This window comes from Poecilia mexicana, unplaced genomic scaffold (assembly GCF_051168715.1).
Source record: "Poecilia mexicana isolate PSO_F unplaced genomic scaffold, ASM5116871v1 scaffold_23, whole genome shotgun sequence".
Taxonomy (NCBI): Eukaryota; Metazoa; Chordata; class Actinopteri; order Cyprinodontiformes; family Poeciliidae; genus Poecilia; species Poecilia mexicana.
In genome coordinates, this window is record NW_028263392.1 from 22752883 (window position 1) to 22775055 (window position 22173).

Genomic DNA, 22173 nt, shown 5'->3' on the forward strand with positions numbered 1-22173 from the left:
AACAACTGTTAGATCAGTGGCAAAAGCCACACAGACTTATACAGCGGCAATGTGCCACCCTCTAGTCCTTTAAATGAACATGACATGGCGTCTATATTCCGCGTGAAACACCTTTGAACCTGAGCTTACCGTGAAAGAATCCAGCGTTGCGCAATCTGTTTGGAAGAAAGTTGAAATTAGACCTGGCTTCAAGATGTCTTTTAAAGTAACAGTTGTACCGGGCTTTTCTGAAGGAATTTCTCAGCGAAGCATTGGCCACACATACCTGGGAAGGCCTCCTGCAGTGATTCCAGGCTTGATCTCACGTCCATTGAAACGTCCAGTGGCAGGATCTTCAGGCTTTCCATGAGGCCAGTGACTCTGAAAAGAAGAAAGGAAAACCGGCATTAACGGGACTGGTATGGGACCGTAGTTTGATGTGGATCAAATGCCAAGGATCAAATTTCCGTCTTAGGGGTTTGGTCTTACATAGCTCCGTAGGATTCACAGCTGATGTTCCTGGGTATCACCTGCAGGCTGTCAGGTTGGATGCTTGCTATCACAGGAATCAAATAGACTTGGAACCACAGCTGGTAGTCTTGTACTTCAAAGACGTCAAATTTAAGAGCAAGGCTGCTCAGAGTCAGGTTGAAGATGGTCTCTCGTACCGCCACATTTTGGATGTAAGTTGTGTTTGTCTGTTGGTGAAAGCAAGAAAATTGTAACTCAGGAGGACCTTTCATTCCAAGAGTATCCCGCAAACAGCTCAACAAGGTCCGTGGCAGGGCCTTGGACTCTGCTTTCATCAAAACCAACACAAAAGATTTCTTGGCCAACATTTGATCTGCCAATCATTTGAAATACGTGTTGCCTTCATTTACTTTTTACCTCTATTATATACCATATTAGTCCTAAGCAGGAGTTTTATGACGTATCATGGGGGTGGGGGGGGGGGGGGGAAGGAGATCTAGAAGAAAAACTTTGGAGCAAAATGACAAAGTTAAAGTTTGGCATTTACCTGCTGGAGGGACTGTGTGAACACTAGGAAAAACTGACCAAGCTGCTCCACATTGCCGGACTCTGTCAAGTTTGTGAGCACCTCCTTTACGAGTGTGGCATCCTCCAGAGCATTGCTGCCTGGATCTGTTAGGAGCTCTGCTTTCTGTGCGGGTGAAAGAACGCTCACAAGTGCTTCCTGATGAAACAAACCAAGAGAACACGTGAATTTCATCTTTTCTCTTTCACATGACGCACCACGCCGTGTGTGGGGCTGCCACAAAAACTGTGCTCTAGTTCTTGCAGAGCATCTACAGTAGGATGTGTGGCTTACCTGAGAGAGGTTGAAGAATTTGAGCTCAGAATATGTTGCGTATGGAGAAAATGGGCCCAGGTTTGTTTCCACCCACTGGGAGTCGGTCTGGATGTTTTCCCTGCAAGCTAAGGCACATGTATGCACATGTCAACTTTCCTTTCTTCTGTCTATTTCGTCCATTTTTGTTTTAATCGTTATGAGGGATTTGTACTTTACCATCAACAAAGCCATGGCCAAGACACCAGCGTGTTGATATAGAAAGCTTACCTGGCTGGTTGATGACATCAGCAGAGTTTTTCAGGTACTGCAGCAAAACGGCTGCAATTTCTTTTTGTCTGTCCTGACCCACGGCAGACACAACTTTGCCCATCCCACTCACACTGCAAAAATTGGAATAAATCTTTTAGACACGTCCCCTTAAGAGTTCTCTGTGATGTGGAGCATTCAAAACGTTGATGTTCTTAATACACAACTCACATGACTTGGTATTTTGTGCAGTTGATGTTGGTAATTACGCCTTGGAGCATTTGTGGAGTGAAACTTGGGAGAACCGGGACCAGTTTGACATGGAACCAGTCAAAAAGATCCTTTTCAGGGAACTCTGGGAAGAAGGGACCGATGATGATGTAGGTCTTGTTCATGATGCGATCTCTCACGTCAACTTGAAACTCTGGAACCTTAATATTCATGACAGGAGAGAAATCCAATACCACTTAGTTGCTACGATGCAAGTCCACCGTGTGGTACTTTTGAAAAGCGGCAAACACAGTAAGGTCCTATGAATTGCTGCAATATTATGATTTCAATAGCTTTTCAGTATCATTTGACATAGCTTTTAAAACGGGGATTCTTGTGCCACTTGAAGGTGTAGCTTACCTCCCCCTTCTCTGTAAGTTTGGTAAAGAATGCGTCCACGTTTTCAACAGCGTTTCCAACCTCCAGTCGCTCAAAGACTTTATCGACAAATTGTGTGTCATTTGAGATGTCTGTGCTCAGCAGTAACTCTGCTACCTGAGAGGGAGACAGTTTCGACAAGGCTTCGGCCTGCAACGATAGGAAACAAGAATTCAGCTTGAAGTCATTGTGCAACTTCGGGGCAGAAAATTCTGCAGAGCCCCCCTTAAATCTCGTCAACTGCTTTAGTTACTCACACTGGAGAAGTTTGGATAAAGGGCTTGCAAATCCCCTACGCTCGCAAATTGAGAGAAATTGCCAAGGTTGGCCTGTAGCCAGAGCTGACTACTATTGGCAGATGACACGCAGCCTGGGTCTGCAAAACAACAGGAGTCAGAACACCGCCCAGTGTACAATCACTACGTCACCAAGGAGGCCCGGGGAGCCTGCATGCGCCTACCTGGCAAATCCTTTCTGGAAAGGAACGGTTGGATGAAGTGAGTAAAGACTGCTCGCTTTCTGTCGACGTCCATCAATGGGCTTTGGTTGCTGAATGCTCCGATGCTAAAATTTGAGCAAGGGATTTTAACGTCATAGGAATCTGCCAGTTTCTTTGAGATATTGTGAACGCTCATGCAATAAGTCCTCCAGGTACTTACACAATCTGGTAGGTCTGGCAGCTGAAGTTGTAGGTGCCGAGGCAGAAGAGGAAGTTTGTTGAGGGGGAGGCCAGGAATGGCCCGAGACGCGCCTGGAACCAACTTTTAACAAAATCCTCACTCTTCAGTTGATCCTGTGTAAGGTTTTTAGCAACCACTTCTCTCAGAGCATCAAGAGGATTGGAATAGGCAGCGCTCATGGCGGTGGGGGCCTAGAATTTGGGGAAAGACGGGTTGCATTTAGAGACGACACCGAAAAGCGTTCAGTATTTTTGAAATGATGGCGCTGGACATACCATGTCAGAGAATGAGGCGAGAGCCTGGCTGAGTACGGGAGAGGCTTTTTGGAAAAGAAGCTGCCAAACTTCCACCACGTACATCTGGTTGCTTTCCAGAGAGCACTTCAAGAGCTTGGCCAAGTTTTCTGCTGAGAGTCTTCTTGTCTGGAGAAGAAATAAATCAAACTTTGAGCACGTAGGGTTGTTTTGGATTTACAGCTTGCAATGAAACATCTTACCGGGGCACAGGCATGTTCAGTGACGGTGAAGTTGCACACGGCTCCGGGAGAATTGTCATTTTCCAGTGCTTGGAGTCGAGAGCTGTGCAATGTAACCATAAAACATTGTAGCCTTGGTTACATTGGGCAAACCCACTTGCTAACACTGCATCACATAAGACTGTCATGCCCTTACCTGTCTACCTCGGAGCAGATGAGTTTTTCTGTAAAAACACCAGAATTGTGCATGAGCTACTGCTATTTGACACATTATATGTTGTTTCATCAATTCATAGATGGGTTATTCTCAGCAAACTTACCATCAACATGTGTGTCTTTGCACTGGGGATAAGCAAAGCAACAACTGTTAGATCAGTGGCAAAAGCCACATAGACTTACACAGCGGCAATGTGCCACCCTCTAGTCCTTTAAATGAACATGACATGGCGTCTATATTCCGTGTGAAACACCTTTGAACCTGAGCTTACCGTGAAAGAATCCAGCGTTGCGCAATCTGTTTGGAAGAAAGTTGAAATTAGACCTGGCTTCAAGATGTCTTTTAAAGTAACAGTTGTACCGGGCTTTTCTGAAGGAATTTCTCAGCGAAGCATTGGCCACACATACCTGGGAAGGCCTCCTGCAGTGATTCCAGGCTTGATCTCACGTCCATTGAAACGTCCAGTGGCAGGATCTTCAGGCTTTCCATGAGGCCAGTGACTCTGAAAAGAAGAAAGGAAAACCGGCATTAACGGGACTGGTATGGGACCGTAGTTTGATGTGGATCAAATGCCAAGGATCAAATTTCCATCTTAGGGGTTTGGTCTTACATAGCTCCGTAGGATTCACAGCTGATGTTCCTGGGTATCACCTGCAGGCTGTCAGGTTGGATGCTTGCTATCACAGGAATCAAATAGACTTGGAACCACAGCTGGTAGTCTTGTACTTCAAAGACGTCAAATTTAAGAGCAAGGCTGCTCAGAGTCAGGTTGAAGATGGTCTCTCGTACCGCCACATTTTGGATGTAGGTTGTGTTTGTCTGTTGGGGAAAGCAAGAAAATTGTAACTCAGGAGGACCTTTCATTCCAAGAGTATCCCGCAAACAGCTCAACAAGGTCCGTGGCAGGGCCTTGGACTCTGCTTTCATCAAAACCAACACAAAAGATTTCTTGGCCAACATTTGATCTGCCAATCATTTGAAATACGTGTTGCCTTCATTTACTTTTTACCTCTATTATATACCATATTAGTCCTAAGCAGGAGTTTTATGACGTATCATGGGGGTGGGGGGGGGGGGGGGAAGGAGATCTAGAAGAAAAACTTTGGAGCAAAATGACAAAGTTAAAGTTTGGCATTTACCTGCTGGAGGGACTGTGTGAACACTAGGAAAAACTGACCAAGCTGCTCCACATTGCCGGACTCTGTCAAGTTTGTGAGCACCTCCTTTACGAGTGTGGCATCCTCCAGAGCATTGCTGCCTGGATCTGTTAGGAGCTCTGCTTTCTGTGCGGGTGAAAGAACGCTCACAAGTGCTTCCTGATGAAACAAACCAAGAGAACACGTGAATTTCATCTTTTCTCTTTCACATGACGCACCACGCCGTGTGTGGGGCTGCCACAAAAACTGTGCTCTAGTTCTTGCAGAGCATCTACAGTAGGATGTGTGGCTTACCTGAGAGAGGTTGAAGAATTTGAGCTCAGAATATGTTGCGTATGGAGAAAATGGGCCCAGGTTTGTTTCCACCCACTGGGAGTCGGTCTGGATGTTTTCCCTGCAAGCTAAGGCACATGTATGCACATGTCAACTTTCCTTTCTTCTGTCTATTTCGTCCATTTTTGTTTTAATCGTTATGAGGGATTTGTACTTTACCATCAACAAAGCCATGGCCAAGACACCAGCGTGTTGATATAGAAAGCTTACCTGGCTGGTTGATGACATCAGCAGAGTTTTTCAGGTACTGCAGCAAAACGGCTGCAATTTCTTTTTGTCTGTCCTGACCCACGGCAGACACAACTTTGCCCATCCCACTCACACTGCAAAAATTGGAATAAATCTTTTAGACACGTCCCCTTAAGAGTTCTCTGTGATGTGGAGCATTCAAAACGTTGATGTTCTTAATACACAACTCACATGACTTGGTATTTTGTGCAGTTGATGTTGGTAATTACGCCTTGGAGCATTTGTGGAGTGAAACTTGGGAGAACCGGGACCAGTTTGACATGGAACCAGTCAAAAAGATCCTTTTCAGGGAACTCTGGGAAGAAGGGACCGATGATGATGTAGGTCTTGTTCATGATGCGATCTCTCACGTCAACTTGAAACTCTGGAACCTTAATATTCATGACAGGAGAGAAATCCAATACCACTTAGTTGCTACGATGCAAGTCCACCGTGTGGTACTTTTGAAAAGCGGCAAACACAGTAAGGTCCTATGAATTGCTGCAATATTATGATTTCAATAGCTTTTCAGTATCATTTGACATAGCTTTTAAAACGGGGATTCTTGTGCCACTTGAAGGTGTAGCTTACCTCCCCCTTCTCTGTAAGTTTGGTAAAGAATGCGTCCACGTTTTCAACAGCGTTTCCAACCTCCAGTCGCTCAAAGACTTTATCGACAAATTGTGTGTCATTTGAGATGTCTGTGCTCAGCAGTAACTCTGCTACCTGAGAGGGAGACAGTTTCGACAAGGCTTCGGCCTGCAACGATAGGAAACAAGAATTCAGCTTGAAGTCATTGTGCAACTTCGGGGCAGAAAATTCTGCAGAGCCCCCCTTAAATCTCGTCAACTGCTTTAGTTACTCACACTGGAGAAGTTTGGATAAAGGGCTTGCAAATCCCCTACGCTCGCAAATTGAGAGAAATTGCCAAGGTTGGCCTGTAGCCAGAGCTGACTACTATTAGCAGATGACACGCAGCCTGGGTCTGCAAAACAACAGGAGTCAGAACACCGCCCAGTGTACAATCACTACGTCACCAAGGAGGCCCGGGGAGCCTGCATGCGCCTACCTGGCAAATCCTTTCTGGAAAGGAACGGTTGGATGAAGTGAGTAAAGACTGCTCGCTTTCTGTCGACGTCCATCAATGGGCTTTGGTTGCTGAATGCTCCGATGCTAAAATTTGAGCAAGGGATTTTAACGTCATAGGAATCTGCCAGTTTCTTTGAGATATTGTGAACGCTCATGCAATAAGTCCTCCAGGTACTTACACAATCTGGTAGGTCTGGCAGCTGAAGTTGTAGGTGCCGAGGCAGAAGAGGAAGTTTGTTGAGGGGGAGGCCAGGAATGGCCCGAGACGCGCCTGGAACCAACTTTTAACAAAATCCTCACTCTTCAGTTGATCCTGTGTAAGGTTTTTAGCAACCACTTCTCTCAGAGCATCAAGAGGATTGGAATAGGCAGCGCTCATGGCGGTGGGGGCCTAGAATTTGGGGAAAGACGGGTTGCATTTAGAGACGACACCGAAAAGCGTTCAGTATTTTTGAAATGATGGCGCTGGACATACCATGTCAGAGAATGAGGCGAGAGCCTGGCTGAGTACGGGAGAGGCTTTTTGGAAAAGAAGCTGCCAAACTTCCACCACGTACATCTGGTTGCTTTCCAGAGAGCACTTCAAGAGCTTGGCCAAGTTTTCTGCTGAGAGTCTTCTTGTCTGGAGAAGAAATAAATCAAACTTTGAGCACGTAGGGTTGTTTTGGATTTACAGCTTGCAATGAAACATCTTACCGGGGCACAGGCATGTTCAGTGACGGTGAAGTTGCACACGGCTCCGGGAGAATTGTCATTTTCCAGTGCTTGGAGTCGAGAGCTGTGCAATGTAACCATAAAACATTGTAGCCTTGGTTACATTGGGCAAACCCACTTGCTAACACTGCATCACATAAGACTGTCATGCCCTTACCTGTCTACCTCGGAGCAGATGAGTTTTTCTGTAAAAACACCAGAATTGTGCATGAGCTACTGCTATTTGACACATTATATGTTGTTTCATCAATTCATAGATGGGTTATTCTCAGCAAACTTACCATCAACATGTGTGTCTTTGCACTGGGGATAAGCAAAGCAACAACTGTTAGATCAGTGGCAAAAGCCACATAGACTTACACAGCGGCAATGTGCCACCCTCTAGTCCTTTAAATGAACATGACATGGCGTCTATATTCCGTGTGAAACACCTTTGAACCTGAGCTTACCGTGAAAGAATCCAGCGTTGCGCAATCTGTTTGGAAGAAAGTTGAAATTAGACCTGGCTTCAAGATGTCTTTTAAAGTAACAGTTGTACCGGGCTTTTCTGAAGGAATTTCTCAGCGAAGCATTGGCCACACATACCTGGGAAGGCCTCCTGCAGTGATTCCAGGCTTGATCTCACGTCCATTGAAACGTCCAGTGGCAGGATCTTCAGGCTTTCCATGAGGCCAGTGACTCTGAAAAGAAGAAAGGAAAACCGGCATTAACGGGACTGGTATGGGACCGTAGTTTGATGTGGATCAAATGCCAAGGATCAAATTTCCATCTTAGGGGTTTGGTCTTACATAGCTCCGTAGGATTCACAGCTGATGTTCCTGGGTATCACCTGCAGGCTGTCAGGTTGGATGCTTGCTATCACAGGAATCAAATAGACTTGGAACCACAGCTGGTAGTCTTGTACTTCAAAGACGTCAAATTTAAGAGCAAGGCTGCTCAGAGTCAGGTTGAAGATGGTCTCTCGTACCGCCACATTTTGGATGTAGGTTGTGTTTGTCTGTTGGGGAAAGCAAGAAAATTGTAACTCAGGAGGACCTTTCATTCCAAGAGTATCCCGCAAACAGCTCAACAAGGTCCGTGGCAGGGCCTTGGACTCTGCTTTCATCAAAACCAACACAAAAGATTTCTTGGCCAACATTTGATCTGCCAATCATTTGAAATACGTGTTGCCTTCATTTACTTTTTACCTCTATTATATACCATATTAGTCCTAAGCAGGAGTTTTATGACGTATCATGGGGGTGGGGGGGGGGGGGGGGGAAGGAGATCTAGAAGAAAAACTTTGGAGCAAAATGACAAAGTTAAAGTTTGGCATTTACCTGCTGGAGGGACTGTGTGAACACTAGGAAAAACTGACCAAGCTGCTCCACATTGCCGGACTCTGTCAAGTTTGTGAGCACCTCCTTTACGAGTGTGGCATCCTCCAGAGCATTGCTGCCTGGATCTGTTAGGAGCTCTGCTTTCTGTGCGGGTGAAAGAACGCTCACAAGTGCTTCCTGATGAAACAAACCAAGAGAACACGTGAATTTCATCTTTTCTCTTTCACATGACGCACCACGCCGTGTGTGGGGCTGCCACAAAAACTGTGCTCTAGTTCTTGCAGAGCATCTACAGTAGGATGTGTGGCTTACCTGAGAGAGGTTGAAGAATTTGAGCTCAGAATATGTTGCGTATGGAGAAAATGGGCCCAGGTTTGTTTCCACCCACTGGGAGTCGGTCTGGATGTTTTCCCTGCAAGCTAAGGCACATGTATGCACATGTCAACTTTCCTTTCTTCTGTCTATTTCGTCCATTTTTGTTTTAATCGTTATGAGGGATTTGTACTTTACCATCAACAAAGCCATGGCCAAGACACCAGCGTGTTGATATAGAAAGCTTACCTGGCTGGTTGATGACATCAGCAGAGTTTTTCAGGTACTGCAGCAAAACGGCTGCAATTTCTTTTTGTCTGTCCTGACCCACGGCAGACACAACTTTGCCCATCCCACTCACACTGCAAAAATTGGAATAAATCTTTTAGACACGTCCCCTTAAGAGTTCTCTGTGATGTGGAGCATTCAAAACGTTGATGTTCTTAATACACAACTCACATGACTTGGTATTTTGTGCAGTTGATGTTGGTAATTACGCCTTGGAGCATTTGTGGAGTGAAACTTGGGAGAACCGGGACCAGTTTGACATGGAACCAGTCAAAAAGATCCTTTTCAGGGAACTCTGGGAAGAAGGGACCGATGATGATGTAGGTCTTGTTCATGATGCGATCTCTCACGTCAACTTGAAACTCTGGAACCTTAATATTCATGACAGGAGAGAAATCCAATACCACTTAGTTGCTACGATGCAAGTCCACCGTGTGGTACTTTTGAAAAGCGGCAAACACAGTAAGGTCCTATGAATTGCTGCAATATTATGATTTCAATAGCTTTTCAGTATCATTTGACATAGCTTTTAAAACGGGGATTCTTGTGCCACTTGAAGGTGTAGCTTACCTCCCCCTTCTCTGTAAGTTTGGTAAAGAATGCGTCCACGTTTTCAACAGCGTTTCCAACCTCCAGTCGCTCAAAGACTTTATCGACAAATTGTGTGTCATTTGAGATGTCTGTGCTCAGCAGTAACTCTGCTACCTGAGAGGGAGACAGTTTCGACAAGGCTTCGGCCTGCAACGATAGGAAACAAGAATTCAGCTTGAAGTCATTGTGCAACTTCGGGGCAGAAAATTCTGCAGAGCCCCCCTTAAATCTCGTCAACTGCTTTAGTTACTCACACTGGAGAAGTTTGGATAAAGGGCTTGCAAATCCCCTACGCTCGCAAATTGAGAGAAATTGCCAAGGTTGGCCTGTAGCCAGAGCTGACTACTATTAGCAGATGACACGCAGCCTGGGTCTGCAAAACAACAGGAGTCAGAACACCGCCCAGTGTACAATCACTACGTCACCAAGGAGGCCCGGGGAGCCTGCATGCGCCTACCTGGCAAATCCTTTCTGGAAAGGAACGGTTGGATGAAGTGAGTAAAGACTGCTCGCTTTCTGTCGACGTCCATCAATGGGCTTTGGTTGCTGAATGCTCCGATGCTAAAATTTGAGCAAGGGATTTTAACGTCATAGGAATCTGCCAGTTTCTTTGAGATATTGTGAACGCTCATGCAATAAGTCCTCCAGGTACTTACACAATCTGGTAGGTCTGGCAGCTGAAGTTGTAGGTGCCGAGGCAGAAGAGGAAGTTTGTTGAGGGGGAGGCCAGGAATGGCCCGAGACGCGCCTGGAACCAACTTTTAACAAAATCCTCACTCTTCAGTTGATCCTGTGTAAGGTTTTTAGCAACCACTTCTCTCAGAGCATCAAGAGGATTGGAATAGGCAGCGCTCATGGCGGTGGGGGCCTAGAATTTGGGGAAAGACGGGTTGCATTTAGAGACGACACCGAAAAGCGCTCAGTATTTTTGAAATGATGGCGCTGGACATACCATGTCAGAGAATGAGGCGAGAGCCTGGCTGAGTACGGGAGAGGCTTTTTGGAAAAGAAGCTGCCAAACTTCCACCACGTACATCTGGTTGCTTTCCAGAGAGCACTTCAAGAGCTTGGCCAAGTTTTCTGCTGAGGGTCTTCTTGTCTGGAGAAGAAATAAATCAAACTTTGAGCACGTAGGGTTGTTTTGGATTTACAGCTTGCAATGAAACATCTTACCGGGGCACAGGCATGTTCAGTGACGGTGAAGTTGCACACGGCTCCGGGAGAATTGTCATTTTCCAGTGCTTGGAGTCGAGAGCTGTGCAATGTAACCATAAAACATTGTAGCCTTGGTTACATTGGGCAAACCCACTTGCTAACACTGCATCACATAAGACTGTCATGCCCTTACCTGTCTACCTCGGAGCAGATGAGTTTTTCTGTAAAAACACCAGAATTGTGCATGAGCTACTGCTATTTGACACATTATATGTTGTTTCATCAATTCATAGATGGGTTATTCTCAGCAAACTTACCATCAACATGTGTGTCTTTGCACTGGGGATAAGCAAAGCAACAACTGTTAGATCAGTGGCAAAAGCCACATAGACTTATACAGCGGCAATGTGCCACCCTCTAGTCCTTTAAATGAACATGACATGGCGTCTATATTCCGTGTGAAACACCTTTGAACCTGAGCTTACCGTGAAAGAATCCAGCGTTGCGCAATCTGTTTGAAAGAAAGTTGAAATTAGACCTGGCTTCAAGATGTCTTTTAAAGTAACAGTTGTACCGGGCTTTTCTGAAGGAATTTCTCAGCGAAGCATTGGCCACACATACCTGGGAAGGCCTCCTGCAGTGATTCCAGGCTTGATCTCACGTCCATTGAAACGTCCAGTGGCAGGATCTTCAGGCTTTCCATGAGGCCAGTGACTCTGAAAAGAAGAAAGGAAAACCGGCATTAACGGGACTGGTATGGGACCGTAGTTTGATGTGGATCAAATGCCAAGGATCAAATTTCCATCTTAGGGGTTTGGTCTTACATAGCTCCGTAGGATTCACAGCTGATGTTCCTGGGTATCACCTGCAGGCTGTCAGGTTGGATGCTTGCTATCACAGGAATCAAATAGACTTGGAACCACAGCTGGTAGTCTTGTACTTCAAAGACGTCAAATTTAAGAGCAAGGCTGCTCAGAGTCAGGTTGAAGATGGTCTCTCGTACCGCCACATTTTGGATGTAGGTTGTGTTTGTCTGTTGGGGAAAGCAAGAAAATTGTAACTCAGGAGGACCTTTCATTCCAAGAGTATCCCGCAAACAGCTCAACAAGGTCCGTGGCAGGGCCTTGGACTCTGCTTTCATCAAAACCAACACAAAAGATTTCTTGGCCAACATTTGATCTGCCAATCATTTGAAATACGTGTTGCCTTCATTTACTTTTTACCTCTATTATATACCATATTAGTCCTAAGCAGGAGTTTTATGACGTATCATGGGGGTGGGGGGGGGGGGAAGGAGATCTAGAAGAAAAACTTTGGAGCAAAATGACAAAGTTAAAGTTTGGCATTTACCTGCTGGAGGGACTGTGTGAACACTAGGAAAAACTGACCAAGCTGCTCCACATTGCCGGACTCTGTCAAGTTTGTGAGCACCTCCTTTACGAGTGTGGCATCCTCCAGAGCATTGCTGCCTGGATCTGTTAGGAGCTCTGCTTTCTGTGCGGGTGAAAGAACGCTCACAAGTGCTTCCTGATGAAACAAACCAAGAGAACACGTGAATTTCATCTTTTCTCTTTCACATGACGCACCACGCCGTGTGTGGGGCTGCCACAAAAACTGTGCTCTAGTTCTTGCAGAGCATCTACAGTAGGATGTGTGGCTTACCTGAGAGAGGTTGAAGAATTTGAGCTCAGAATATGTTGCGTATGGAGAAAATGGGCCCAGGTTTGTTTCCACCCACTGGGAGTCGGTCTGGATGTTTTCCCTGCAAGCTAAGGCACATGTATGCACATGTCAACTTTCCTTTCTTCTGTCTATTTCGTCCATTTTTGTTTTAATCGTTATGAGGGATTTGTACTTTACCATCAACAAAGCCATGGCCAAGACACCAGCGTGTTGATATAGAAAGCTTACCTGGCTGGTTGATGACATCAGCAGAGTTTTTCAGGTACTGCAGCAAAACGGCTGCAATTTCTTTTTGTCTGTCCTGACCCACGGCAGACACAACTTTGCCCATCCCACTCACACTGCAAAAATTGGAATAAATCTTTTAGACACGTCCCCTTAAGAGTTCTCTGTGATGTGGAGCATTCAAAACGTTGATGTTCTTAATACACAACTCACATGACTTGGTATTTTGTGCAGTTGATGTTGGTAATTACGCCTTGGAGCATTTGTGGAGTGAAACTTGGGAGAACCGGGACCAGTTTGACATGGAACCAGTCAAAAAGATCCTTTTCAGGGAACTCTGGGAAGAAGGGACCGATGATTATGTAGGTCTTGTTCATGATGCGATCTCTCACGTCAACTTGAAACTCTGGAACCTTAATATTCATGACAGGAGAGAAATCCAATACCACTTAGTTGCTACGATGCAAGTCCACCGTGTGGTACTTTTGAAAAGCGGCAAACACAGTAAGGTCCTATGAATTGCTGCAATATTATGATTTCAATAGCTTTTCAGTATCATTTGACATAGCTTTTAAAACGGGGATTCTTGTGCCACTTGAAGGTGTAGCTTACCTCCCCCTTCTCTGTAAGTTTGGTAAAGAATGCGTCCACGTTTTCAACAGCGTTTCCAACCTCCAGTCGCTCAAAGACTTTATCGACAAATTGTGTGTCATTTGAGATGTCTGTGCTCAGCAGTAACTCTGCTACCTGAGAGGGAGACAGTTTCGACAAGGCTTCGGCCTGCAACGATAGGAAACAAGAATTCAGCTTGAAGTCATTGTGCAACTTCGGGGCAGAAAATTCTGCAGAGCCCCCCTTAAATCTCGTCAACTGCTTTAGTTACTCACACTGGAGAAGTTTGGATAAAGGGCTTGCAAATCCCCTACGCTCGCAAATTGAGAGAAATTGCCAAGGTTGGCCTGTAGCCAGAGCTGACTACTATTAGCAGATGACACGCAGCCTGGGTCTGCAAAACAACAGGAGTCAGAACACCGCCCAGTGTACAATCACTACGTCACCAAGGAGGCCCGGGGAGCCTGCATGCGCCTACCTGGCAAATCCTTTCTGGAAAGGAACGGTTGGATGAAGTGAGTAAAGACTGCTCGCTTTCTGTCGACGTCCATCAATGGGCTTTGGTTGCTGAATGCTCCGATGCTAAAATTTGAGCAAGGGATTTTAACGTCATAGGAATCTGCCAGTTTCTTTGAGATATTGTGAACGCTCATGCAATAAGTCCTCCAGGTACTTACACAATCTGGTAGGTCTGGCAGCTGAAGTTGTAGGTGCCGAGGCAGAAGAGGAAGTTTGTTGAGGGGGAGGCCAGGAATGGCCCGAGGCGCGCCTGGAACCAACTTTTAACAAAATCCTCACTCTTCAGTTGATCCTGTGTAAGGTTTTTAGCAACCACTTCTCTCAGAGCATCAAGAGGATTGGAATAGGCAGCGCTCATGGCGGTGGGGGCCTAGAATTTGGGGAAAGACGGGTTGCATTTAGAGACGACACCGAAAAGCGCTCAGTATTTTTGAAATGATGGCGCTGGACATACCATGTCAGAGAATGAGGCGAGAGCCTGGCTGAGTACGGGAGAGGCTTTTTGGAAAAGAAGCTGCCAAACTTCCACCACGTACATCTGGTTGCTTTCCAGAGAGCACTTCAAGAGCTTGGCCAAGTTTTCTGCTGAGAGTCTTCTTGTCTGGAGAAGAAATAAATCAAACTTTGAGCACGTAGGGTTGTTTTGGATTTACAGCTTGCAATGAAACATCTTACCGGGGCACAGGCATGTTCAGTGACGGTGAAGTTGCACACGGCTCCGGGAGAATTGTCATTTTCCAGTGCTTGGAGTCGAGAGCTGTGCAATGTAACCATAAAACATTGTAGCCTTGGTTACATTGGGCAAACCCACTTGCTAACACTGCATCACATAAGACTGTCATGCCCTTACCTGTCTACCTCGGAGCAGATGAGTTTTTCTGTAAAAACACCAGAATTGTGCATGAGCTACTGCTATTTGACACATTATATGTTGTTTCATCAATTCATAGATGGGTTATTCTCAGCAAACTTACCATCAACATGTGTGTCTTTGCACTGGGGATAAGCAAAGCAACAACTGTTAGATCAGTGGCAAAAGCCACATAGACTTACACAGCGGCAATGTGCCACCCTCTAGTCCTTTAAATGAACATGACATGGCGTCTATATTCCGTGTGAAACACCTTTGAACCTGAGCTTACCGTGAAAGAATCCAGCGTTGCGCAATCTGTTTGGAAGAAAGTTGAAATTAGACCTGGCTTCAAGATGTCTTTTAAAGTAACAGTTGTACCGGGCTTTTCTGAAGGAATTTCTCAGCGAAGCATTGGCCACACATACCTGGGAAGGCCTCCTGCAGTGATTCCAGGCTTGATCTCACGTCCATTGAAACGTCCAGTGGCAGGATCTTCAGGCTTTCCATGAGGCCAGTGACTCTGAAAAGAAGAAAGGAAAACCGGCATTAACGGGACTGGTATGGGACCGTAGTTTGATGTGGATCAAATGCCAAGGATCAAATTTCCATCTTAGGGGTTTGGTCTTACATAGCTCCGTAGGATTCACAGCTGATGTTCCTGGGTATCACCTGCAGGCTGTCAGGTTGGATGCTTGCTATCACAGGAATCAAATAGACTTGGAACCACAGCTGGTAGTCTTGTACTTCAAAGACGTCAAATTTAAGAGCAAGGCTGCTCAGAGTCAGGTTGAAGATGGTCTCTCGTACCGCCACATTTTGGATGTAGGTTGTGTTTGTCTGTTGGGGAAAGCAAGAAAATTGTAACTCAGGAGGACCTTTCATTCCAAGAGTATCCCGCAAACAGCTCAACAAGGTCCGTGGCAGGGCCTTGGACTCTGCTTTCATCAAAACCAACACAAAAGATTTCTTGGCCAACATTTGATCTGCCAATCATTTGAAATACGCGTTACCTTCATTTACTTTTTACCTCTATTATATACCATATTAGTCCTAAGCAGGAGTTTTATGACGTATCATGGGGGTGGGGGAGGGGAAGGAGATCTAGAAGAAAAACTTTGGAGCAAAATGACAAAGTTAAAGTTTGGCATTTACCTGCTGGAGGGACTGTGTGAACACTAGGAAAAACTGACCAAGCTGCTCCACATTGCCGGACTCTGTCAAGTTTGTGAGCACCTCCTTTACGAGTGTGGCATCCTCCAGAGCATTGCTGCCTGGATCTGTTAGGAGCTCTGCTTTCTGTGCGGGTGAAAGAACGCTCACAAGTGCTTCCTGATGAAACAAACCAAGAGAACACGTGAATTTCATCTTTTCTCTTTCACATGACGCACCACGCCGTGTGTGGGGCTGCCACAAAGACTGTGCTCTAGTTCTTGCAGAGCATCTACAGTAGGATGTGTGGCTTACCTGAGAGAGGTTGAAGAATTTGAGCTCAGAATATGTTGCGTATGGAGAAAATGGGCCCAGGTTTGTTTCCACCCACTGGGAGTCGGTCTGGATGTTTTCCCTGCAAGCTAAGGCACATGTATGCACATGTCAACTTTCCTTTCTTCTGTCTATTTCGTCCATTTTTGTTTTAATCGTTATGGGGGATTTGTACTTTACCATCAACAAAGCCATGGCCAAGACACCAGCGTGTTGATATAGAAAGCTTACCTGGCTGGTTGATGACATCAGCAGAGTTTTTCAGGTACTGCAGCAAAACGGCTGCAATTTGTTTTTGTCTGTCCTGACCCACGGCAGACACAACTTTGCCCATCCCACTCACACTGCAAAAATTGGAATAAATCTTTTAGACACGTCCCCTTAAGAGTTCTCTGTGATGTGGAGCATTCAAAACGTTGATGTTCTTAATACACAACTCACATGACTTGGTATTTTGTGCAGTTGATGTTGGTAATTACGCCTTGGAGCATTTGTGGAGTGAAACTTGGGAGAACCGGGACCAGTTTGACATGGAACCAGTCAAAAAGATCCTTTTCAGGGAACTCTGGGAAGAAGGGACCGATGATGATGTAGGTCTTGTTCATGATGCGATCTCTCACGTCAACTTGAAACTCTGGAACCTTAATATTCATGACAGGAGAGAAATCCAATACCACTTAGTTGCTACGATGCAAGTCCACCGTATGGTACTTTTGAAAAGCAGCAAACACAGTAAGGTCCTATGAATTGCTGCAATATTATGATTTCAATAGCTTTTCAGTATCATTTGACATAGCTTTTAAAACGGGGATTCTTGTGCCACTTGAAGGTGTAGCTTACCTCCCCCTTCTCTGTAAGTTTGGTAAAGAATGCGTCCACGTTTTCAACAGCGTTTCCAACCTCCAGTCGCTCAAAGACTTTATCGACAAATTGTGTGTCATTTGAGATGTCTGTGCTCAGCAGTAACTCTGCTACCTGAGAGGGAGACAGTTTCGACAAGGCTTCGGCCTGCAACGATAGGAAACAAGAATTCAGCTTGAAGTCATTGTGCAACTTCGGGGCAGAAAATTCTGCAGAGCCCCCCTTAAATCTCGTCAACTGCTTTAGTTACTCACACTGGAGAAGTTTGGATAAAGGGCTTGCAAATCCCCTACGCTCGCAAATTGAGAGAAATTGCCAAGGTTGGCCTGTAGCCAGAGCTGACTACTATTAGCAGATGACACGCAGCCTGGGTCTGCAAAACAACAGGAGTCAGAACACCGCCCAGTGTACAATCACTACGTCACCAAGGAGGCCCGGGGAGCCTGCATGCGCCTACCTGGCAAATCCTTTCTGGAAAGGAACGGTTGGATGAAGTGAGTAAAGACTGCTCGCTTTCTGTCGACGTCCATCAATGGGCTTTGGTTGCTGAATGCTCCGATGCTAAAATTTGAGCAAGGGATTTTAACGTCATAGGAATCTGCCAGTTTCTTTGAGATATTGTGAACGCTCATGCAATAAGTCCTCCAGGTACTTACACAATCTGGTAGGTCTGGCAGCTGAAGTTGTAGGTGCCGAGGCAGAAGAGGAAGTTTGTTGAGGGGGAGGCCAGGAATGGCCCGAGACGCGCCTGGAACCAACTTTTAACAAAATCCTCACTCTTCAGTTGATCCTGTGTAAGGTTTTTAGCAACCACTTCTCTCAGAGCATCAAGAGGATTGGAATAGGCAGCGCTCATGGCGGTGGGGGCCTAGAATTTGGGGAAAGACGGGTTGCATTTAGAGACGACACCGAAAAGCGCTCAGTATTTTTGAAATGATGGCGCTGGACATACCATGTCAGAGAATGAGGCGAGAGCCTGGCTGAGTACGGGAGAGGCTTTTTGGAAAAGAAGCTGCCAAACTTCCACCACGTACATCTGGTTGCTTTCCAGAGAGCACTTCAAGAGCTTGGCCAAGTTTTCTGCTGAGAGTCTTCTTGTCTGGAGAAGAAATAAATCAAACTTTGAGCACGTAGGGTTGTTTTGGATTTACAGCTTGCAATGAAACATCTTACCGGGGCACAGGCATGTTCAGTGACGGTGAAGTTGCACACGGCTCCGGGAGAATTGTCATTTTCCAGTGCTTGGAGTCGAGAGCTGTGCAATGTAACCATAAAACATTGTAGCCTTGGTTACATTGGGCAAACCCACTTGCTAACACTGCCTCACATAAGACTGTCATGCCCTTACCTGTCTACCTCGGAGCAGATGAGTTTTTCTGTAAAAACACCAGAATTGTGCATGAGCTACTGCTATTTGACACATTATATGTTGTTTCATCAATTCATAGATGGGTTATTCTCAGCAAACTTACCATCAACATGTGTGTCTTTGCACTGGGGATAAGCAAAGCAACAACTGTTAGATCAGTGGCAAAAGCCACATAGACTTACACAGCGGCAATGTGCCACCCTCTAGTCCTTTAAATGAACATGACATGGCGTCTATATTCCGTGTGAAACACCTTTGAACCTGAGCTTACCGTGAAAGAATCCAGCGTTGCGCAATCTGTTTGAAAGAAAGTTGAAATTAGACCTGGCTTCAAGATGTCTTTTAAAGTAACAGTTGTACCGGGCTTTTCTGAAGGAATTTCTCAGCGAAGCATTGGCCACACATACCTGGGAAGGCCTCCTGCAGTGATTCCAGGCTTGATCTCACGTCCATTGAAACGTCCAGTGGCAGGATCTTCAGGCTTTCCATGAGGCCAGTGACTCTGAAAAGAAGAAAGGAAAACCGGCATTAACGGGACTGGTATGGGACCGTAGTTTGATGTGGATCAAATGCCAAGGATCAAATTTCCATCTTAGGGGTTTGGTCTTACATAGCTCCGTAGGATTCACAGCTGATGTTCCTGGGTATCACCTGCAGGCTGTCAGGTTGGATGCTTGCTATCACAGGAATCAAATAGACTTGGAACCACAGCTGGTAGTCTTGTACTTCAAAGACGTCAAATTTAAGAGCAAGGCTGCTCAGAGTCAGGTTGAAGATGGTCTCTCGTACCGCCACATTTTGGATGTAGGTTGTGTTTGTCTGTTGGGGAAAGCAAGAAAATTGTAACTCAGGAGGACCTTTCATTCCAAGAGTATCCCGCAAACAGCTCAACAAGGTCCGTGGCAGGGCCTTGGACTCTGCTTTCATCAAAACCAACACAAAAGATTTCTTGGCCAACATTTGATCTGCCAATCATTTGAAATACGTGTTGCCTTCATTTACTTTTTACCTCTATTATATACCATATTAGTCCTAAGCAGGAGTTTTATGACGTATCATGGGGGTGGGGGGGGGGGGAAGGAGATCTAGAAGAAAAACTTTGGAGCAAAATGACAAAGTTAAAGTTTGGCATTTACCTGCTGGAGGGACTGTGTGAACACTAGGAAAAACTGACCAAGCTGCTCCACATTGCCGGACTCTGTCAAGTTTGTGAGCACCTCCTTTACGAGTGTGGCATCCTCCAGAGCATTGCTGCCTGGATCTGTTAGGAGCTCTGCTTTCTGTGCGGGTGAAAGAACGCTCACAAGTGCTTCCTGATGAAACAAACCAAGAGAACACGTGAATTTCATCTTTTCTCTTTCACATGACGCACCACGCCGTGTGTGGGGCTGCCACAAAAACTGTGCTCTAGTTCTTGCAGAGCATCTACAGTAGGATGTGTGGCTTACCTGAGAGAGGTTGAAGAATTTGAGCTCAGAATATGTTGCGTATGGAGAAAATGGGCCCAGGTTTGTTTCCACCCACTGGGAGTCGGTCTGGATGTTTTCCCTGCAAGCTAAGGCACATGTATGCACATGTCAACTTTCCTTTCTTCTGTCTATTTCGTCCATTTTTGTTTTAATCGTTATGAGGGATTTGTACTTTACCATCAACAAAGCCATGGCCAAGACACCAGCGTGTTGATATAGAAAGCTTACCTGGCTGGTTGATGACATCAGCAGAGTTTTTCAGGTACTGCAGCAAAACGGCTGCAATTTCTTTTTGTCTGTCCTGACCCACGGCAGACACAACTTTGCCCATCCCACTCACACTGCAAAAATTGGAATAAATCTTTTAGACACGTCCCCTTAAGAGTTCTCTGTGATGTGGAGCATTCAAAACGTTGATGTTCTTAATACACAACTCACATGACTTGGTATTTTGTGCAGTTGATGTTGGTAATTACGCCTTGGAGCATTTGTGGAGTGAAACTTGGGAGAACCGGGACCAGTTTGACATGGAACCAGTCAAAAAGATCCTTTTCAGGGAACTCTGGGAAGAAGGGACCGATGATGATGTAGGTCTTGTTCATGATGCGATCTCTCACGTCAACTTGAAACTCTGGAACCTTAATATTCATGACAGGAGAGAAATCCAATACCACTTAGTTGCTACGATGCAAGTCCACCGTGTGGTACTTTTGAAAAGCGGCAAACACAGTAAGGTCCTATGAATTGCTGCAATATTATGATTTCAATAGCTTTTCAGTATCATTTGACATAGCTTTTAAAACGGGGATTCTTGTGCCACTTGAAGGTGTAGCTTACCTCCCCCTTCTCTGTAAGTTTGGTAAAGAATGCGTCCACGTTTTCAACAGCGTTTCCAACCTCCAGTCGCTCAAAGACTTTATCGACAAATTGTGTGTCATTTGAGATGTCTGTGCTCAGCAGTAACTCTGCTACCTGAGAGGGAGACAGTTTCGACAAGGCTTCGGCCTGCAACGATAGGAAACAAGAATTCAGCTTGAAGTCATTGTGCAACTTCGGGGCAGAAAATTCTGCAGAGCCCCCCTTAAATCTCGTCAACTGCTTTAGTTACTCACACTGGAGAAGTTTGGATAAAGGGCTTGCAAATCCCCTACGCTCGCAAATTGAGAGAAATTGCCAAGGTTGGCCTGTAGCCAGAGCTGACTACTATTGGCAGATGACACGCAGCCTGGGTCTGCAAAACAACAGGAGTCAGAACACCGCCCAGTGTACAATCACTACGTCACCAAGGAGGCCCGGGGAGCCTGCATGCGCCTACCTGGCAAATCCTTTCTGGAAAGGAACGGTTGGATGAAGTGAGTAAAGACTGCTCGCTTTCTGTCGACGTCCATCAATGGGCTTTGGTTGCTGAATGCTCCGATGCTAAAATTTGAGCAAGGGATTTTAACGTCATAGGAATCTGCCAGTTTCTTTGAGATATTGTGAACGCTCATGCAATAAGTCCTCCAGGTACTTACACAATCTGGTAGGTCTGGCAGCTGAAGTTGTAGGTGCCGAGGCAGAAGAGGAAGTTTGTTGAGGGGGAGGCCAGGAATGGCCCGAGACGCGCCTGGAACCAACTTTTAACAAAATCCTCACTCTTCAGTTGATCCTGTGTAAGGTTTTTAGCAACCACTTCTCTCAGAGCATCAAGAGGATTGGAATAGGCAGCGCTCATGGCGGTGGGGGCCTAGAATTTGGGGAAAGACGGGTTGCATTTAGAGACGACACCGAAAAGCGCTCAGTATTTTTGAAATGATGGCGCTGGACATACCATGTCAGAGAATGAGGCGAGAGCCTGGCTGAGTACGGGAGAGGCTTTTTGGAAAAGAAGCTGCCAAACTTCCACCACGTACATCTGGTTGCTTTCCAGAGAGCACTTCAAGAGCTTGGCCAAGTTTTCTGCTGAGAGTCTTCTTGTCTGGAGAAGAAATAAATCAAACTTTGAGCACGTAGGGTTGTTTTGGATTTACAGCTTGCAATGAAACATCTTACCGGGGCACAGGCATGTTCAGTGACGGTGAAGTTGCACACGGCTCCGGGAGAATTGTCATTTTCCAGTGCTTGGAGTCGAGAGCTGTGCAATGTAACCATAAAACATTGTAGCCTTGGTTACATTGGGCAAACCCACTTGCTAACACTGCATCACATAAGACTGTCATGCCCTTACCTGTCTACCTCGGAGCAGATGAGTTTTTCTGTAAAAACACCAGAATTGTGCATGAGCTACTGCTATTTGACACATTATATGTTGTTTCATCAATTCATAGATGGGTTATTCTCAGCAAACTTACCATCAACATGTGTGTCTTTGCACTGGG

At 45.7% G+C, this 22173-nt stretch overlaps 5 protein-coding genes across 5 annotated transcripts; all 5 read right to left on the minus strand.

Annotated features, from left to right (window-relative positions):
* Window positions 1-27: 27 nt before the first annotated feature.
* LOC148152651 (uncharacterized) lies at window positions 28-3676 on the minus strand. The gene is made up of 14 exons (XM_088003391.1): window positions 3537-3676; window positions 3362-3443; window positions 3141-3287; window positions 2845-3056; window positions 2646-2749; window positions 2443-2561; window positions 2168-2335; window positions 1769-1968; window positions 1559-1671; window positions 1310-1416; window positions 998-1174; window positions 469-677; window positions 266-360; window positions 28-155 (listed from the first exon to the last, which is right to left on the minus strand). The coding sequence occupies exons 1-14, from the start codon at window positions 3587-3589 to the stop codon at window positions 70-72; spliced, it is 1872 nt and encodes a 623-aa protein (XP_087859517.1). The 5' UTR covers window positions 3590-3676; the 3' UTR covers window positions 28-69.
* Window positions 3677-3753: 77 nt separating this feature from the next.
* On the minus strand, window positions 3754-11010 carry LOC148152652 (uncharacterized). The gene is made up of 28 exons (XM_088003178.1): window positions 10937-11010; window positions 10762-10843; window positions 10541-10687; window positions 10245-10456; window positions 10046-10149; window positions 9843-9961; window positions 9568-9735; window positions 9169-9368; window positions 8959-9071; window positions 8710-8816; window positions 8398-8574; window positions 7867-8075; window positions 7664-7758; window positions 7483-7553; window positions 7236-7291; window positions 7061-7142; window positions 6840-6986; window positions 6544-6755; window positions 6345-6448; window positions 6142-6260; window positions 5867-6034; window positions 5468-5667; window positions 5258-5370; window positions 5009-5115; window positions 4697-4873; window positions 4168-4376; window positions 3965-4059; window positions 3754-3854 (listed from the first exon to the last, which is right to left on the minus strand). Exons 1-28 carry the CDS (start codon window positions 10987-10989, stop codon window positions 3769-3771), a joined length of 3732 nt encoding a protein of 1243 aa, XP_087859304.1. The 5' UTR covers window positions 10990-11010; the 3' UTR covers window positions 3754-3768.
* A 50-nt stretch (window positions 11011-11060) lies between these two features.
* Window positions 11061-14789, minus strand: LOC148152653 (uncharacterized). The gene is made up of 14 exons (XM_088003392.1): window positions 14633-14789; window positions 14458-14539; window positions 14237-14383; window positions 13941-14152; window positions 13742-13845; window positions 13539-13657; window positions 13264-13431; window positions 12865-13064; window positions 12655-12767; window positions 12406-12512; window positions 12094-12270; window positions 11568-11776; window positions 11365-11459; window positions 11061-11254 (listed from the first exon to the last, which is right to left on the minus strand). The coding sequence occupies exons 1-14, from the start codon at window positions 14683-14685 to the stop codon at window positions 11169-11171; spliced, it is 1872 nt and encodes a 623-aa protein (XP_087859518.1). The 5' UTR covers window positions 14686-14789; the 3' UTR covers window positions 11061-11168.
* Window positions 14790-14849: 60 nt separating this feature from the next.
* LOC148152654 (uncharacterized) lies at window positions 14850-18448 on the minus strand. The gene is made up of 14 exons (XM_088003390.1): window positions 18327-18448; window positions 18152-18233; window positions 17931-18077; window positions 17635-17846; window positions 17436-17539; window positions 17233-17351; window positions 16958-17125; window positions 16559-16758; window positions 16349-16461; window positions 16100-16206; window positions 15788-15964; window positions 15264-15472; window positions 15061-15155; window positions 14850-14950 (listed from the first exon to the last, which is right to left on the minus strand). Exons 1-14 carry the CDS (start codon window positions 18377-18379, stop codon window positions 14865-14867), a joined length of 1872 nt encoding a protein of 623 aa, XP_087859516.1. The 5' UTR covers window positions 18380-18448; the 3' UTR covers window positions 14850-14864.
* A 95-nt stretch (window positions 18449-18543) lies between these two features.
* On the minus strand, window positions 18544-22152 carry LOC148152655 (uncharacterized). The gene is made up of 14 exons (XM_088003386.1): window positions 22023-22152; window positions 21848-21929; window positions 21627-21773; window positions 21331-21542; window positions 21132-21235; window positions 20929-21047; window positions 20654-20821; window positions 20255-20454; window positions 20045-20157; window positions 19796-19902; window positions 19484-19660; window positions 18958-19166; window positions 18755-18849; window positions 18544-18644 (listed from the first exon to the last, which is right to left on the minus strand). Exons 1-14 carry the CDS (start codon window positions 22073-22075, stop codon window positions 18559-18561), a joined length of 1872 nt encoding a protein of 623 aa, XP_087859512.1. The 5' UTR covers window positions 22076-22152; the 3' UTR covers window positions 18544-18558.
* Between the last annotated feature and the right edge of the window lie 21 nt (window positions 22153-22173).

Coding starts and splice junctions, on each gene's coding strand:
- LOC148152651 (XM_088003391.1), bottom strand. CDS start 3,589: ATGCACAATTCTGGTGTTTTTACAGAAAAACTCATCTGCTCCGAGGTA. Junction 3,057..3,140: donor TCGCCTCATTCTCTGACATG/GTATGTCCAGCG, acceptor CCCAAATTCTAG/GCCCCCACCGCCATGAGCGC. Junction 1,417..1,558: donor TGATGTCATCAACCAGCCAG/GTAAGCTTTCTA, acceptor CATGTGCCTTAG/CTTGCAGGGAAAACATCCAG.
- LOC148152652 (XM_088003178.1), bottom strand. CDS start 10,989: ATGCACAATTCTGGTGTTTTTACAGAAAAACTCATCTGCTCCGAGGTA. Junction 9,736..9,842: donor TTTATCCAAACTTCTCCAGT/GTGAGTAACTAA, acceptor CTATCGTTGCAG/GCCGAAGCCTTGTCGAAACT. Junction 9,369..9,567: donor AACTTACAGAGAAGGGGGAG/GTAAGCTACACC, acceptor ATGAATATTAAG/GTTCCAGAGTTTCAAGTTGA.
- LOC148152653 (XM_088003392.1), bottom strand. CDS start 14,685: ATGCACAATTCTGGTGTTTTTACAGAAAAACTCATCTGCTCCGAGGTA. Junction 14,540..14,632: donor ATCTGCTCCGAGGTAGACAG/GTAAGGGCATGA, acceptor TACATTGCACAG/CTCTCGACTCCAAGCACTGG. Junction 12,271..12,405: donor AATTCTTCAACCTCTCTCAG/GTAAGCCACACA, acceptor TTGTTTCATCAG/GAAGCACTTGTGAGCGTTCT.
- LOC148152654 (XM_088003390.1), bottom strand. CDS start 18,379: ATGCACAATTCTGGTGTTTTTACAGAAAAACTCATCTGCTCCGAGGTA. Junction 18,078..18,151: donor CTGAACATGCCTGTGCCCCG/GTAAGATGTTTC, acceptor TTTCTTCTCCAG/ACAAGAAGACTCTCAGCAGA. Junction 14,951..15,060: donor ACTGCAGGAGGCCTTCCCAG/GTATGTGTGGCC, acceptor TCTTCCAAACAG/ATTGCGCAACGCTGGATTCT.
- LOC148152655 (XM_088003386.1), bottom strand. CDS start 22,075: ATGCACAATTCTGGTGTTTTTACAGAAAAACTCATCTGCTCCGAGGTA. Junction 21,543..21,626: donor TCGCCTCATTCTCTGACATG/GTATGTCCAGCG, acceptor CCCAAATTCTAG/GCCCCCACCGCCATGAGCGC. Junction 19,661..19,795: donor AATTCTTCAACCTCTCTCAG/GTAAGCCACACA, acceptor TTGTTTCATCAG/GAAGCACTTGTGAGCGTTCT.